General features: G+C 40.0%; 1 protein-coding gene across 7 annotated transcripts in view; it reads left to right on the top strand.

Moving 5' to 3' along the window:
* Nucleotides 1-16,704, top strand: part of ESR1 (estrogen receptor 1) — a 469,479-nt gene that overhangs the window by 185,221 nt on the left and 267,554 nt on the right. For all 7 annotated transcript variants that reach the window (XM_030928659.1, XM_030928652.1, XM_030928653.1 and 4 more), the window contains one exon: nucleotides 10,758-10,948. In XM_030928659.1, coding sequence (XP_030784519.1) covers nucleotides 10,758-10,948 — 191 coding nt within the window. The remainder of the gene's footprint in view (nucleotides 1-10,757; nucleotides 10,949-16,704) is intronic.

The following is a 16,704-nucleotide window of genomic DNA, read 5'->3' as shown; positions in this document are numbered from 1 at the left end:
ACCTCCACCTCCTGAGTCCAAGCAATTCTCTGCCTCAGCCTCTCGAGTAGCTGGGATTACAGGCGCCTGCCACCACGCCTGGCTTATTTTTGTATTTTTACCAGAGACAGGGCTTCACCATCTCAGCCAGGCTGGTCTTGAACTCCTGACCTCGTGATTCACCCGCTTCGGCCTCCCAAAGTGCTGGGATTACAGGCGTGAGCCACTACGCCCAGCCCAGACATCCCTCTTAATTATGTTAAATATGTAATATCAGTGGTGCTTTCATTTAAAAATATTTAGTAGTCAATTGAGGTAATGAAAACAGAACTAGATCAAGGCAGTTAAGCTTCCTATTTCCATAGATGCAGTGGTATTGTGTCTTTTTTATATGATCTCTTATGCTTCTGGGCATCCTTTCTTCTGCTATTCTTCATTCCTTAGCTACACGTGGTGCTTCATGGTTATAATGCATTGTCATAGATGCATTCATTTCTATTTATTTATTTATTTATTTATTTATTTATTTATTTATTTATTATACTTTAAGTTCTAGGGTACATGTGCATAACGTGCAGGTTTGTTACATATGTATACTTGTGCCATGTTGGTGTGCTGCACCCATCAACTCGTCAGCACCCGTCAATTCATCATTTATATCATGTATAACTCCCAATGCAATCCCTCCCCCCTCCTCCCTCCCCATGATAGGCCCCGGTGTGTGATGTTCCTCTTCCCGAGTACAAGTGATCTCATTGGTCAGTTCCCACCTATGAGTGAGAACATGCGGTGTTTGGTTTTCTCTTCTTGTGATAGTTTGCTAAGAATGATGGTTTCCAGTTGCATCCATGTCCCTACAAAGGACACAAACTCATCCTTTTTTATGGCTGCATAGTATTCCATGGTGTATATGTGCCACATTTTCTTAATCCAGTCTGTCACAGATGGACATTTGGGTTGATTCCAAGTCTTTGCTATTGTGAATAGTGCCGCAATAAACATACGTGTGCATGTGTCTTTGTAGTAGAATAATTTGTAATCCTTTGGGTATATACCCAGTAGTGGGATGGCTGGGTCATATGGTACATCTAGTTCTAGATCCTTGAGGAATTGGCATACTGTTTTCCATAATGGTTGAACTAGTTTACAATCCCACCAACAGTGTAAAAGTGTTCCTATTTCTCCACATCCTCTCCAACACCTGTTGTTTCCTGACTTTTTAATGATTGCCATTCTAACTGGTGTGAGATGGTATCTCATTGTGCTTTTGATTTGCATTTCTCTGATGGCGAGTGATGATGAGCATTTTTTCATGTGTCTGTTGGCTGTATGAATGTCTTCTTTTGAGAAATGTCTGTTCATATCCTTTGCCCACTTTTTGATGGGGTTGTTTTTTTCTTGTATATTTGTTTGAGTTCTTTGTAGATTCTGGATATTAGCCCTTTGTCAGATGAGTAGATTGCAAAAATTTTCTCCCATTCTGTAGGTTGCCTGTTCACTCTGATGGTAGTTTCTTTTGCTGTGCAGAAGCTCTTTAGTTTAATCAGATCCCATTTGTCAGTTTTGGCTTTTGCTGCCGTTGCTTTTGGTGTTTTAGACATGAAGTCCTTGCCCATGCCTGTCCTGAATGGTACTACCTAGATTTTCTTCTAGGGTTTTTATGGTATTAGGTCTAACATTTAAGTCTCTAATCCATCTTGAATTAATCTTCGTATAAGGGGTAAGGAAAGGATCCAGTTTCAGCTTTCTACTTATGGCTAGCCAATTTTCCCAGCACCATTTATTGAATAGGGAATCCTTTCCCCATTTCTTGTTTCTCTCAGGTTTGTCAAAGATCAGATGGCTGTAGATGTGTGGTATTATTTCTGAGGACTCTGTTCTGTTCCATTGGTCTATATCTCTGTTTTGGTACCAGTACCATGCTGTTTTGGTTACTGTAGCCTTGTAGTATAGTTTGAAGTCAGGTAGCGTGACGCCTCCAGCTTTGTCCTTTTGACTTAGGATTGTCTTGGCAATGCAGGCTCTTTTTTGGTTCCGTATGAACTTTAAAGCAGTTTTTTCCAATTCTGTGAAGAAACTCATTGGTAGCTTGATGGGGATGGCATTGAATCTATAAATAACCTTGGGCAGTATGGCCATTTTCACGATATTGATTCTTCCTATCCATGAGCATGGTATGTTCTTCCATTTGTTTGTGTCCTCTTTGATTTCACTGAGCAGTGGTTTGTAGTTGTCCTTGAAGAGGTCCTTTACATCCCTTGTAAGTTGGATTCCTAGGTATTTTATTCTCTTTGAAGCAATTGTGAATGGAAGTTCATTCATGATTTGGCTCTCTGTTTGTCTGTTACTGGTGTATAAGAATGCTTGTGATTTTTGCACATTAATTTTGTATCCTGAGACTTTGCCGAAGTTGCTTATCAGCTTAAGGAGATTTTGGGCTGAGACAATGGGGTTTTCTAAATATACAATCATGTCATCTGCAAACAGGGACAATTTGACTTCTTCTTTTCCTAACTGAATACCCTTGATTTCTTTCTCTTGCCTGATTGCCCTAGCCAGAACTTCCAACACTATGTTGAATAGGAGTGGTGAGAGAGGGCATCCCTGTCTTGTGCCAGTTTTCAAAGGGAATTTTTCCAGTTTTTGCCCATTCAGTATGATATTAGCTGTGGGTTTGTCATAAATAGCTCTTATTGTTTTGAGGTACGTTCCATCAATACCGAATTTATTGAGCGTTTTTAGCATGAAGGGCTGTTGAATTTTGTCAAAAGCCTTTTCTGCATCTATTGAGATAATCATGTGGTTCTTGTCTTTGGTTCTGTTTCTATGCTGGATTACGTTTATTGATTTGCGAATGTTGAACCAGCCTTGCATCCCAGGGATGAAGCCCACTTGATCATGGTGGATAAGCTTTTGGATGTGCTGCTGAATCTGGTTTGCCAGTATTTTATTGAGAATTTTTGCATCGATGTTCATCAGGGATATTGGTCTAAAATTCTCTTTTTTTGTTGTGTCTCTGCCAGCCTTTGGTATCAGGATGATGTTGGCCTCATAAAATGAGTTAGGGAGGATTCCCTCTTTTTCTATTGATTGGAATAGTTTCAGAAGGAATGGTACCAGCTCCTCCTTGTACCTCTGGTAGAATTCAGCTGTGAATCCATCTGGTCCTGGACTTTTTTTGGTGGGTAGGCTATTGATTGTTGCCTCAATTTCAGAGCCTGCTATTGGTCTATTCAGGGATTCAACTTCTTCCTGGTTTAGTCTTGGGAGAGTGTAAGTGTCCAGGAAATTATCCATTTCTTCTAGATTTTCTAGTTGATTTGCGTAGAGGTGTTTATAGTATTCTCTGATGGTAGTTTGTATTTCTGTGGGGTCGGTGGTGATATCCCCTTTATCATTTTTTATTGCATCTATTTGATTCTTCTCTCTTTTCTTCTTTATTAGTCTTGCTAGCGGTCTGTCAATTTTGTTGATCTTTTCAAAAAACCAACTCCTGGATTCATTGATTTTTTGGAGGGTTTTTTGTGTCTCTATCTCCTTCAGTTCTGCTCTGATCTTAGTTATTTCTTGCCTTCTGCTAGCTTTTGAATGTGTTTGCTCTTGCCTCTCTAGTTCTTTTAATTGTGATGTTAGAGTGTCAATTTTAGATCTTTCCTGCTTTCTCTTGTGGGCATTTAGTGCTCTAAATTTCCCTCTACACACTGCTTTAAATGTGTCCCAGAGATTCTGGTATGTTGTATCTTTGTTCTCATTGGTTTCAAAGAACATCTTTATTTCTGCTTTCATTTCGTTATGTACCCAGTAGTCATTCAGGAGCAGGTTGTTCAGTTTCCATGTAGTTGAGCGGTTTTGATTGAGTTTCTTAGTCCTGAGTTCTAGTTTGATTGCACTGTGGTCTGAGAGACGGTTTGTTATAATTTCTGTTCTTGTACATTTGCTGAAGAGTGCTTTACTTCCAATTATGTGATCAATTTTGGAATAAGTGTGATGTGGTGCTGAGAAGAATGTATATTCTGTTGATTTGGGGTGGAGAGTTCTATAGATGTCTATTAGGTCTGCTTGGTGCAGAGATGAGTTCAATTCCTGGATATCCTTGTTAACTTTCTGTCTCATTGATCTGTCTAATGTTGACAGTGGAGTGTTGAAGTCTCCCATTATTATTGTATGGGAGTCTATGTCTCTTTGTAAGTCTCTAAGGACTTGCTTTATGAATCTGGGTGCTCCTGTGTTGGGTGCATATATATTTAGGATAATTAGCTCTTCCTGTTGAATTGATCCCTTTACCATTATGTAATGGCCTTCTTTGTCTCTTTTGATCTTTGATGGTTTAAAGTGTGTTTTATCAGAGACTAGGATTGCAACCCCTGCTTTTTTTTGTTCTCCATTTGCTTGGTAGGTCTTCCTCCATCCCTTTATTTTGAGCCTATGTATGTCTCTGCATGTGAGATGGGTCTCCTGAATACAGCAGACTGATGGGTCTTGACTCTTTATCCAGTTTGCCAGTCTGTGTCTTTTAATTGGAGCATTTAGTCCATTTGCATTTAAGGTTAATATTGTTATGTGTGAACTTGATCCTGCCATTATGATATTAACTGGTTATTTTGCTCATTAGTTGATGCAGTTTCTTCCTAGCCTCGATGGTCTTTACATTTTGGCATGTTTTTGCAATGGCTGGAACCGGTTGTTCCTTTCCATGTTTAGTGCTTCCTTCAGGGTCTCTTGTAAGGCAGGCCTGGTGGTGACAAAATCTCTAAGCATTTGCTTGTCTGTAAAGGATTTTATTTCTCCTTCACTGATGAAACTTAGTTTGGCTGGATATGAAATTCTGGGTTTAAAATTCTTTTCTTTTAGAACGTTGAATATTGGCCCCCACTCTCTTCTGGCTTGTAGAGTTTCTGCCGAGAGGTCTGCTGTTAGTGTGATGGGCTTCCCTTTGTGGGTAACCCGACCTTTCTCTCTGGCTGCCCTTAAGATTTTTTCCTTCATTTCAACTTTGGTGAATCTGGCAAGTATGTGTCTTGGAGTTGCTTTTCTCGAGGAGTATCTTTGTGGTGTTCTCTGTATTTCCTGAATTTGAATGTTGGCCTGCCCTACTAGGTTGGGGAAGTTCTCCTGGATGATATCCTGAAGAGTGTTTTCCAACTTGGTTCCATTTTCCCCCTCACTTTCAGGCACCCCAATCAGACGTAGATTTGGTCTTTTTACATAATCCCATACTTCTTGCAGGCTTTGTTCATTTCTTTTTCTTCTTTTTTCTTTTGGTTTCTCTTCTCGCTTCATTTCATTCATTTGATCCTCAATCGCTGATACTCTTTCTTCCAGTTGATCGAGTCGGTTACTGAAGCTTGTGCATTTGTCACGTATTTCTCGTGTCATGGTTTTCATCTCTGTCATTTCGTTTATGACCTTCTCTGCATTAATTATTCTAGCTGTCAATTCTTCCACTCTTTTTTCAAGATTTTTAGTTTCTTTGCGCTGGGTACGTAATTCCTCCTTTAGCTCTGAGAAGTTTGATGGACTGAAGCCTTCTTCTGTCATCTCGTCAAAGTCATTCTCTGACCAGCTTTGATCCATTGCTGGCGATGGGCTGCGCTCCTTTGCAGGGGGAGATGCGCTCTTATTTTTTGAATTTCCAGCTTTTCTGCCCTGCTTTTTCCCCATCTTTGTGGTTTTATCTGTCTCTGGTCTTTGATGATGGTGACGTACTGATGGGGTTTTGGATAGGTGTCCTTCCTGTTTGATAGTTTTCCTTCTGACAGTCAGGACCCTCAGCTGTAGGTCTGTTGGAGATTGCTTGAGGTCCACTCCAGACCCTGTTTGCCTGGGTATCAGCAGCAGAGGTTGCAGAAGATAGAATATTGCTGAACAGCAAGTGTACCTGTCTGATTCTTACTTTTGAAGCTTCCTCTCAGGGGTGTACTCCACCCTGTGAGGTGTGGGGTGTCAGACTGCCCCTAGTGGGGGATATCTCCCAGTTAGGCTACTCAGGGGTCAGGGACCCACTTGAGCAGGCAGTCTGTCCCTTCTCAGATCTCAACCTCCGTGTTGGGAGATCCACTGCTCTCTTCAAAGCTGTCAGACAGAGTCGTTTGCGTCTGCAGAGTTTCTGCTGCTTTTTTGTTGTTGTTATTTATCTGTGCCCTGTCCCCAGAGGTGGAGTCTACAGAGACAGGCAGGTTTCCTTGAGCTGCTGTGAGCTCCACCCAGTTTGAGCTTCCCAGCGGCTTTGTTTACCTACTTAAGCCTCAGCAATGGCGGGCGCCCCTCCCTCAGCCTTGCTGCTGCCTTGCGGTTAGATCGCAGACTGCTGTGTTAGCAATGAGGGAGGCTCCGTGGGCGTGGAACCCTCCCGGCCAGGTGTGGGATATATTCTCCTAGTGTGCCCGTTTGCTTAAAGTGCAGTATTGGGGTGGGAGTTACCCGATTTTCCAGGTGTTGTGTGTCTCAGTTCCCCGGCTAGGAAAAGGGATTCCCTTCCCCCTTGTGCTTCCCAGGTAAGGTGATGCCTCGCCCTGCTTCAGCTCTCGCTGGTCGGGCTGCAACAGCTGACCAGCACCGATTGTCCGGCACTCCCTAGTGAGATGACCCCAGTACCTCAGTTGAAAATGCAGAAATCACCGGTCTTCTGTGTTGCTCGCGCTGGGAGTTGGAGACTGGAGCTGTTCCTATTCGGCCATCTTGCTCCGCCCCCCCTGCATTCATTTCTCATTCGAGCTTCAGCCCCACTTCTTTCCAGAGAATCTTTACAGGCATCTGTTAGGTTGAAGGACATGTAATGTCTTAATGTGTAGCTTGGTAAACCAGTCAGCTTCCTCTCTGAGTCTTAAGAAAAAGTGCCCAAGATGAGAAACGGTACAGGTTTGGTGACAAGTCAATGAGAAAAAGATAAGAATTTTACAAGGAAGGAGGTAGCTTAGTGATTTTGCTAAAGAAGTAGATAAACCTTCACTTATAATAAAGAGGTAAGGCTCAGTTAGGGTTTGTGAAGTCTCCCCTTAGGAAGGCAGACCCTGAAACATTTTGAGTCTTTTAAAGAAGGAAAATAAGAGTCTTTTAAAGAAATTTTTAAAATTTATTTTATGTATTTTTTAGAGTACCTATGGCTAGATCAGTCCCAGCAGATAGGCCTAGGTACAGGTTCTCTCAGCCTCAAATGCCCTTTGTTTTTCTGTATTATCATAGAACCAAAATGAATGTCTCTTGCTGGGCACATTGGCTTATGCCTGCAGTCCCAGCTACACAGGAGGCTGGGACAGAAGGACCGCTTGAGCCCAGGCATTCAAGGCTGCAGTGAGCTATGAATGCACCACTGCAGGTAGTAATGGAAATAAGAATTAATCAATTGAAGATTAATATAGTAAGTAGCAGAAGAGAAGTAAAAAAATTCTTCTGGAGAGTTCAGAACAGGGATGTTAATTCAAGTTTATGCGGATTAGGAGTGGCTGGTGAGAGAGGCATTCAGACAAAAGGTGACATAAAAATGCAGTATTCCCCTCACACTCATAAGGATGGCTACTAAATTAGAAAAAGAAGAGAGTAAGTATTGGAGAGGATATAGAGCAAATAGAAACCTTATGCCTTGTTGATGAGAATGTAAAATGGTGCAGCCACTGTGGGAACACTGGTGGTTCCTCAAAAAATCAAAATAGAATTATCATATGATCCAGTAAGTCTACTTCTGGATATATATCTAAAAGAATTAAAAATCTGGGTCTTGAAGAAATATTTTTATACCCATAGTTATAGCAACATTATTCACAATAGCGAAAAAGTAGAAACAATCCAGATGTCTATAGATGGATGAATGGATAAACAGTCTGTGTAGTATATACAGACAATGGCATATTAGTCACTTCATGGACCTTCAGGACATTATCCTAATTGAAATATGCCAGACACAAAAAGCAAAAGTAGGGTTCTACTTAATGAGGTATCTAGAATTGCCAAATTCACAGAGAACAAAAGTAGAAGGAGACAGGGGAAGGAGAAAATGGGGAATTACTATTTAATGGGTATGGAGTTTCAGTTTTGTGAAATGAAAGTGTTCTGAAGATTGGTTGCACGATGATGTGAATATATCTAACACGATTGAATTGATGAACACTTAGACGTGGTTATGATGGTGAATTTTGTGTTATATATATCTTACCACAATTTAAAAAAATATAGCATTTTATTATGTAGGGCTGAGTGGGAAGATACTTGACACATTGGAACTTCTGGCCATGCGTATACTGTTGACTCACTCATTCCTTCATTCATTCAACAAACGTATTGAATGCTTGCTATGTGCTGGGCACTGAGCTAGATACAACAATTAATAAGGCTTATAAGACATTGAATCTGTCAATTTCATACTTGCTAAATATCTACTCCCACCCCTAAAGGCACTAAGCTTCTACAGTTAGATATTCATAGCTGCTTCCTACTGACTTGAATCATGCATAAGTTATTAGTAAACAAACAATAAAAAGATTTGAGGTTGATGAGGGTGGGTTCGACAGCATGGTGGTGAAATGGAAAGAGGTGGGTAACAGAATACAAACTAGAATTGAAAACTGTGAGCCAGTGCTCTCTAAAGAACATTAAAAAATAAAGAATTCCTATTTGAGGCTGCCAACCTCAGAACTAAGTTATTTAGAACAGAAAAAAATTGGCAAAGTCAGACGTACTCAGCCCAAGGAGCCGATATTTTGTGAATATTATGGAAAATGTAGTTTGAGAACCACTACCACAAAATTGTGAGCCATAATAATGAGTGAGAAGGCAGGGAGAGGTTATACTATTTGGGCTAAAAGGAAAGATAGGACTTGTGAAGAGAGGACCAGTGAAAGTCGGTGTGGTCTGGGTATTTGGGTGGGGAATGGAAGCAGGAAGCTTGAGCTTCCTTTGCCAAGAGACCCTGGAAGGGCTATCATCAATTGACTTTAGCTCATCTTAGGATTTTCGTTTTTTTGAAAATGTTCACAGGAACCTCCACTCCATCTATACTTTCAATGTCTGCTTACCTTTCTTTCTTATACAACTTCGAACACTCTCTCCATTCATTTAAATATATTGTGGAGTGCCAACTACATACCAGGCACTGTGCTAGGCTCTTATCCCACCTTTATTTGATTGCACATGCCTGCCAAGTCCTGGGCCAATATAACATCTACTCCTATGCCTGGTCAGGTGAGAGATGCAAACTCATCTTCCTCTACTTTCCTTACCTCCTTCCTTCCACTGTTCTTCAAGTTGTCTTCATTGAGGCAGTTTCTTTTACCTGTGTTTTTAATCCCAATTCCTCTGGTTTCCTTCTTGGCTTTATTCTTTTATCTTCTTCTTTGTGCTTTCAACCATTCCCTTTCTCCTGGCCCATGCCCTTCAGTCTACACAAGGCCTTCTCAAGTCTCTTCATTCTAAACAATTCATTTTCTTGGGTCTTACATTCTTCAGCTGCCACCCTATCTGTATCTTTCCTATTCTCCAAGTTCTCAGAGGAATGCCTTCCCTCATTTTCATCTCCTTACATTCCATCTGCTGGATTTTGGCTTGTGCCTGTACCTGTCTAAGGAAACTCCTTGCTAAGAGTCTGCTTTGTCAGGTCTGAATTCACTTAACCAGTCTTTGCTTTGTTGGACTTCTCTGCCCTATTTGCCATCCTTGATCATCCTCTCCGTAAAGTTTTCTACTTTCTTAAAGCATTTTACTTTCTTATTTTCTCGGTTTTCCTAGAATCTCCTTATTGTTCATTTTCAGCTTCCTTTCTGTGTTCTTCTGATTGTCTCTCTTTCTACATTTTTTTTTAGCTTTCTACTTTCTTAAAGTATTTTACTTCCTTATTTTCTTGGTTTTCCTAGAATTTTCTTACCGTTCATTTTCAGTTTCCTTTCTGTGTTCCTCTGATTGTCTCTCTTTCTACATTTTTTTTTTCTGTATTCCTCTGATTGTCACGCAGGCTGAAGTTGGCATGATCGATCATAGCCTACTGCAGCCTCGACATCCTGGGCTCAAGTGATCCTCCCACCTCAGCCTTCCAAGTACCTAGGATTACAGTTGCACATCACCATTCTCAGCTAATTTTTTTAAAAAGCATTTTTATAGAGGTGGAGTCTTGCTATATTGTGCAGGCTGGGCTCAAACTCCAGGCCTTAAGCAATTCTCCTGCTTTGGCTTCCCAAAGTGCTGGGGTTCCAGGCATGAACCACCGTGCTCAGTCTCTACATGTTCCTAAAGAGGAGTTTTGAATATTGAAGAACAGTATTTTCAAATTACAGATTCAAGTTATAAAAACTGATATCCAGGGTTATGTGACAATGACATAAGAATTTGAATTTTTTTTTGTGACACGTGTTCCGTGTTGTTCATCAGTTCGCCTGAGTTCCAAATGTCCCAGCCGTTTTATGCTTTGTCTCTGTTTCCGAAAAACCCTGAGTGTGGTCTAGAGTTGGAATGAGGGCGAGTCCCTAATGGTTCTGAAATAATTGTAAATTCCCTCAAAAACATTAAGTCTATTAGAGACCAGCTAATTTCATTTTGTCATTTTTCTAGGTAACATATTCTGGTGCAGGTAGTATGTTTTTAAAGCAAGTTTGCAATAAACAATTTCCCCTCAAGGTTAATATAATAGGCAATACCTTTTGTTGCAACAGACGGCAAGAGGTAATGAAAGATTAGCTTACATTATGATTCATTATTTCAAAATGTCAGGATAAAGTGGATCTGCTGCATCTCCCAGAGAGTGCATGTTTTGCTTTTCTAATGTTAATGGATTTACTGTTTTTTTCCCCCCCCAGGCCAAATTCAGATAATCGACGCCAGGGTGGCAGAGAGAGATTGGCCAGTACCAATGACAAGGGAAGTATGGCTATGGAATCTGCCAAGGAGACTCGCTACTGTGCAGTGTGCAATGACTATGCTTCAGGCTACCATTATGGAGTCTGGTCCTGTGAGGGCTGCAAGGCCTTCTTCAAGAGAAGTATTCAAGGTAATAGTGTGTTGAAAACGACTTCTATTTTTGATCCTATGAGCAGATCCTAAGAGCCAAAGCGACTGAGGAAGGAAGACATAGAGTCAGCCATTTGTACAGAACACGAATCCCTAGTAGGTCCACTAGTATCTTTGGTGGAAACGTGGAGAAGAGACAGTGTCTCAGGAGAAGGAGTTGACACATGCCAGGGCAGCTGAGGCTGAGTAATTCCGCTTCCTTCTTTTGGCAAAACTCAAACAGTCTTGAGCAACTCTACAGAGGAATTCCACTAGCTGGATCTCTGAGGAAAAAAGAAATGTCTGTGCCCTGATTGGGGAATGCCAGATGGACATTCGTGTTTGGTAGGCAACTTGGCCTATATGATCTGGTATATGCTGTTAATTGTCCATGCATAATTATCTCTCTACTCTGGCCTTGTCCAGGCAAATATTCTGTTTTGTTCTAGTTTGGCTTGTTCTCCCCTTCCTCTCTTCCATCTCTTTCTTGTCTCAGTGGATGATAGGACGTTTTGCTATGAGCTGACTCAGTGCCTGGTGTCTTGTAATGGGGGAGATATCATCTCTACCAAACAGTTATTAAGTATCTACCTGTAGCATTTCATTTTCCTGCTTGCCTCCAACCTTTTCTTGTCTATAGTTTACCAATTGTAGCTAATATACTGTCAGCTATACATTATTTCTACTCCAGAAGTGTCTCTATTATTGCATTATAATAGGATACCCTGGGGAAACACTAATCATTTTTACTGCCTAAAATATCTATGCTAAATATCTTTTATCTGACAGGAACAGAGATCTGACAGCAGCTTAGGCTAACCGAATTCATTTTTTATCTTAAGTGTGGGCCATTTTTCTCTCTTCTTATTCTTTACATTTTCAGCTTAAGTGAAGGTTAGTATATAAACACTAAGAATATTTCTGATGGAGTTTTCATGTGATTCCTTCTATAAAAACCCAGATTTAAGTAACTTGTTGAAAACCAGAGTCCGCTAAGTTAATAAGCATTGATCAAAGAAGTTATTCTTATGGACTTTCTGTGATAGCTCTTTCCTACCCTGATATGGGATGAAAGCTGGGGGATGGTACATAATATTTATTTTTCTTTCCATTGCCAGTGGGAGTTTTTTTTTTTTTTTTTTTTAAAGCTGTTCATATCTTGATCGAGTAGCATGTGAGGTCAACATGGTCTATTTTAAAAGCATTTTCTTCGACACATTGCTTTTAACATCTTTTAGAACTCTGCTGTAAGACACATGAACTTTTTGGTTGGTATTTTTATAAAATTAATGATATTCTCAATAGTAATCTTTGTGTGTGTGTGTATATATATAAATTCTAAATGTAAGTTAATATATTTATTACTATTTTTCTAAACATAAATAAATAAATAAATAAATATATGCACACAGTCTATTTACTTCTATTAGGTGATGCTATTTTAATTCAGAAAAAATGACATCTATATTTTGATTTAGCTTAGTATAAGCCCTTAGAGGTCTTTTGACAACTCTCTTAATTTGTGGTTTTACTGTTCATTTGATTTTATATAATCTAAACTACCATTGTTTTTACCAAGCATTTAATTTGGCAGTGAAAGAGCATCTGACAGAGGTATGGTTAGTAGATAGGTCTAACTGCACAATTGGATGGATTGATCTGACACTGTTTCCTCATCAGTAAAAATGATTTGGAGCAGTGGTTGGCAAAGTTTTTCTGTAAAGAGCCAGATAATAACTATTTTAGGCTTTACAAGGGCTATACAGTCTCTGTTGCAGCTACTTAACTGGATTATAGCCTGTAAGGGAACCTGTAAACACATGGAAGTGATTATGTGCTAATAAAACTTTATTTATCAAAATAGGTAACAGACCAGCCCTGGCGCATGGCTGGTCCCTGATTTTAATGTTTATTTTTCTGATCTAAATACCTTTATTTATGAAAGAGAATAGGGGATTTTTAAATCTAAAGTTTTGATTATACACGTTTTACTGAGAACTTACTCTATACCTGATTAGATGTTCTGAGAGAAATAAAAAAACATGTGAGACATAATCCATAATCCCACAAAATTTAGAATTTATTTAGGAAATTTATTTGGGGAAGTAAATGTACTTGTTCTCATGATACAATCAGAAAGTACGTCGGTATTGATAAAGTCCTACCTGTATGACAAAGATAAGGAAAGCAATAGAGGGATGTAAGAAATGAAAATATCAGTTATAAATTAAAATTATTAAGATTGAAAGTGGAAATGATCTTCCTCCGAGAAACAATGGGAATACTCTCACAATTTTTTTGCATCGTTTTTATTCAGCATTTAAGATAAAATTATATAAATTCCCATAAATTTAGTATTTTCTCTAAACACTAAGAACAGAAAAAACAGAAGGAAAATATATTTATAAAAATCAATAAATATAATGTGGATATTTCATTGGTATGGCATTATCTCAAGTTCAAATATTTTGAAAAATTTCTGCTTACTCTTTCATAGTTAAAAACAAATATCTCGGCCGGCTTGGTGGCTCAGGCTTGTAATCCCAGCACTTTGGGAGGCTGCGGTGAGCAGATCACAAGGTCAAGAGATCAAGACCATCCTGGCCAACATGGTGAAATCCCATCTCTACTAAAAATACAAAAATTAGCTGAACGTGGTGGTGCACACCTGTAGTCCCAGCTACTTGGGAGGCTGAGGCAGGATAATTGTTTGAACCTGGGAGGCGGAAGTTGCAGTGAGCCAAGATCGTACCACTGCACTCCAGTCTGGTGACAGAGTGAGACTCCGTCTCAAAAAACAAACAAAACAACAACAACAACAACAACAACAACAACAAACTCTTATCTCCGTCTTGTATACACAGACCAGCTAGTAGAATTTTACTGAAACTTTAGCATATAAAAATGCAATTCCCACTTGGTTTCAGAAACTTCTTACGTCATAGTGTGAAGTCACTTATCTTAGGTTTTTAAAATGGAATGAATGTTGAGTCCAAAGTTCTGGAAGAAGTCTAAAAAGAAGGCAGATTTATTAACTTTTAGATATAGGGAGGAAACTTAAAACCATTCAGTTCTTCATTCATTCATTTATTCATTGACTAGCATTACTAGCAAAGCCCTGTGCAAGACACTGGAAATGCAATGATAGAAAAACCTGGTCCCTACCCTCATAAAACTGGTGAAGTAAAGGGGGATACAGACTAATAAACCAGGAATTAGATGATGGTGCCAAGATAGAGGTGAAGGCAGCGTCTTATAGGATCCAAACTCCACTCAGTCCTGGTGGTTGTTGAGTCTGGCTCTCAGAGTTTTCCTGATTAAATCTGAAGGGTGAGTCAAAGGAGCATGGTGAAGAAGGAGGGAATGCATGTTCAGCCATGTGAATGAGTCCATGAGTGAAGACCAGGAGGAAAGGCAGAGCATGGGGAATTCTTTGCATAAAAATTAACATAATTAATGTACTGTTAAACAAAGACATTTCTGGGCCATGGATTTAATACTAGACTGTGTAAAAACCAAGTAATTGATTTCCTTTATACTTTAAAAGCATTTCCATGTATTTGATTTGTTTGTGTGTATAAAAGGGAAATACCAGAGCGAGTTTAAGGGTTTCTAGTTCTGCTTTCTCATCATAGTCTTGATAACTTGGATCTAAAAAGTTTTTGCTGAAATTGTCTGTGACTCTTTATAAATCACACTGCCCCTCAAACACATTTAAGGATGGTGAAGGGTCTGACACGTAGGTGGGAAGTTCTGAAGATGCCGCAGCTCTCCCTGTTTTCCTTGTTACTTAAGAAGAGAGCTAGAAATGAGTGTACATCAGATTATTCTCGTGTTCTAAGTGTTTTGGTTGAAGAGGTAAAGTGTTTGGCTTGAAAGCATACAAATTTTCATCCACTACTTAGTGTACGAACTTGATTACTTAAGAGATTGAGTAATGGCCTCCAGTGAAATGCATTCTTTTTAAAAAGCAAAGTGAAGGATGCTATTTAAGTCAGAAGGGGCGAAATTGGATATTTTATGAATTTATTAATCATTGCAGGCAGAGAAGTAGTGTTCCTTAAGATGTGCTTTAGACAGAGTCTCTGGGATGGGTTATGTAAGCAGATCTGGTTGTAGCTTCAGCAGCCAGATACTACCTTTGAGTATTATTTCAAGGAAAAAGGACTCCACTGAGCTCACTGCTTCTCTTTCATTATTATTTCAGAAGGTTGTGTGGCACAGAGGGGGCTCAGGCCTACTTATATACCACTAGCTATGTTGCCATTTTATATTATTTTTATAAGGTGCCAACAGAAACTGCTCATCAGATCAGACAGACGTGGCCCAGGCAGGTGTTGACTTACAGGTGATCTTTGGCCAGGAAGACATGGTATCAGGGTAGATACTGGTTATGGGTCAGTGCAGCGGGGGCCTTAGGTCCTACAAGTATAACTGAGAGCCTGATCCACCAGGCCTTAGAAAGCGTCAGGGTGAGACAGTCCAGCACCCTGGATAGCTCCTTTAACAGCTGCGGCGGGTAAGCAGGCACTTATTTGCTAAAGAACTCGCCCATTTGGCTGGCTTCATCTGCTTTGTAGAGCTCTGTTAAAAGAGATCTTAGTTCTTTTGGGCTTGGGGACTCACTCTTGTTCACTCAAAGTGGATTAGTTCTTACATTTATTTTCACATTTGTGTCTGGTCACCTTCTGGCTTGATGTGTGCCCCTATGTCTGGAAAAGGTTAGAGAACGGGGTAGAAGTGGAGGCTGCCCTTCCATCACATAACTGTTTTATCTTTCCAGAGCTATAATTGGGATCCTAACCCTTTGGCCTCTGTATTTCCACACTTGCTCTTCTACAATTCAGTTTCCATACAACAGCAGGAGAGAGATTTTAGATATATTAATCCGATCCTATGGTCTGGAGTTTACAGCTCTCAGTGTAAATCTTACTCTCAAGAGAAAAATTTTCCTTCTGCAGCTGGAAACATTTGACATATTCTCACTCCTGTTCCTTCTCCCCTATTCACTGTACTCCAGGCACACTGGCTTTTCTTTCTTTTTTTTTTTCTTTGCTTGGAATACCCAGATCTTTACTTGGCTGGTTTCTTGTCGTTCAGACTCTGCCCAAAGTCACTTTCTCAGAGAGGCCTTCTCCAATTACCCTTCCATGAGTAGTACTACTCTTACTTCTCTTTACGGCTCTCAGATTCTTTTGAAGTTTTCCTATTTATTCATTTGTTTGATTATTGTCTGTCTGCATTAGGTACCACGCAAACTTGGATGTAAACTCAGTGACAGCTGATTTCTGGTCAGAATTGTTTGTTGCTCTAGTTCCAGTGCTTTTAGTCATGTTGGGCACATCCCTACTAAATAGTAGAATATGGCAAAGGGTCAAAATCATGATAGATGGCCAGGCGTGGTGGCTATGCCTGTAATCCCAACACTTTGGGAGGCCGAGCTGGGTGGATTATGAGGTCAGGAGTTCAAGAGCAGCCTGACCAACATGGTGAAACCTTGTCTCTACTAAAACTACAAAAACTAGACAGGTGTGATGGCGTGCGCCTGTAATCCTAGCCACTCAGGAGGCTGAGGCAGGAAAATTGCTTGAACCTGGGAGGCAGCGGTTGCAGTGAGCCAAGATCGTGCTACTGCACTCCAGCCTGGGCGACAGAGTGAGACTTGACTTCATTTCAAAGTAATAATAATAATAATAATAATAATAATAATAATAATAATAGGTAAAAACTGCTGGTGGCTCTCAGGGAAGGAAGAAA

The sequence above is a fragment of the Rhinopithecus roxellana genome, chromosome 4 (assembly GCF_007565055.1).
Source record: "Rhinopithecus roxellana isolate Shanxi Qingling chromosome 4, ASM756505v1, whole genome shotgun sequence".
NCBI classification, from domain to species: Eukaryota; Metazoa; Chordata; class Mammalia; order Primates; family Cercopithecidae; genus Rhinopithecus; species Rhinopithecus roxellana.
The sequence above is the reverse complement of the archived record's forward strand: the minus strand, read 5'-3'. Positions and strand labels throughout refer to the sequence as shown.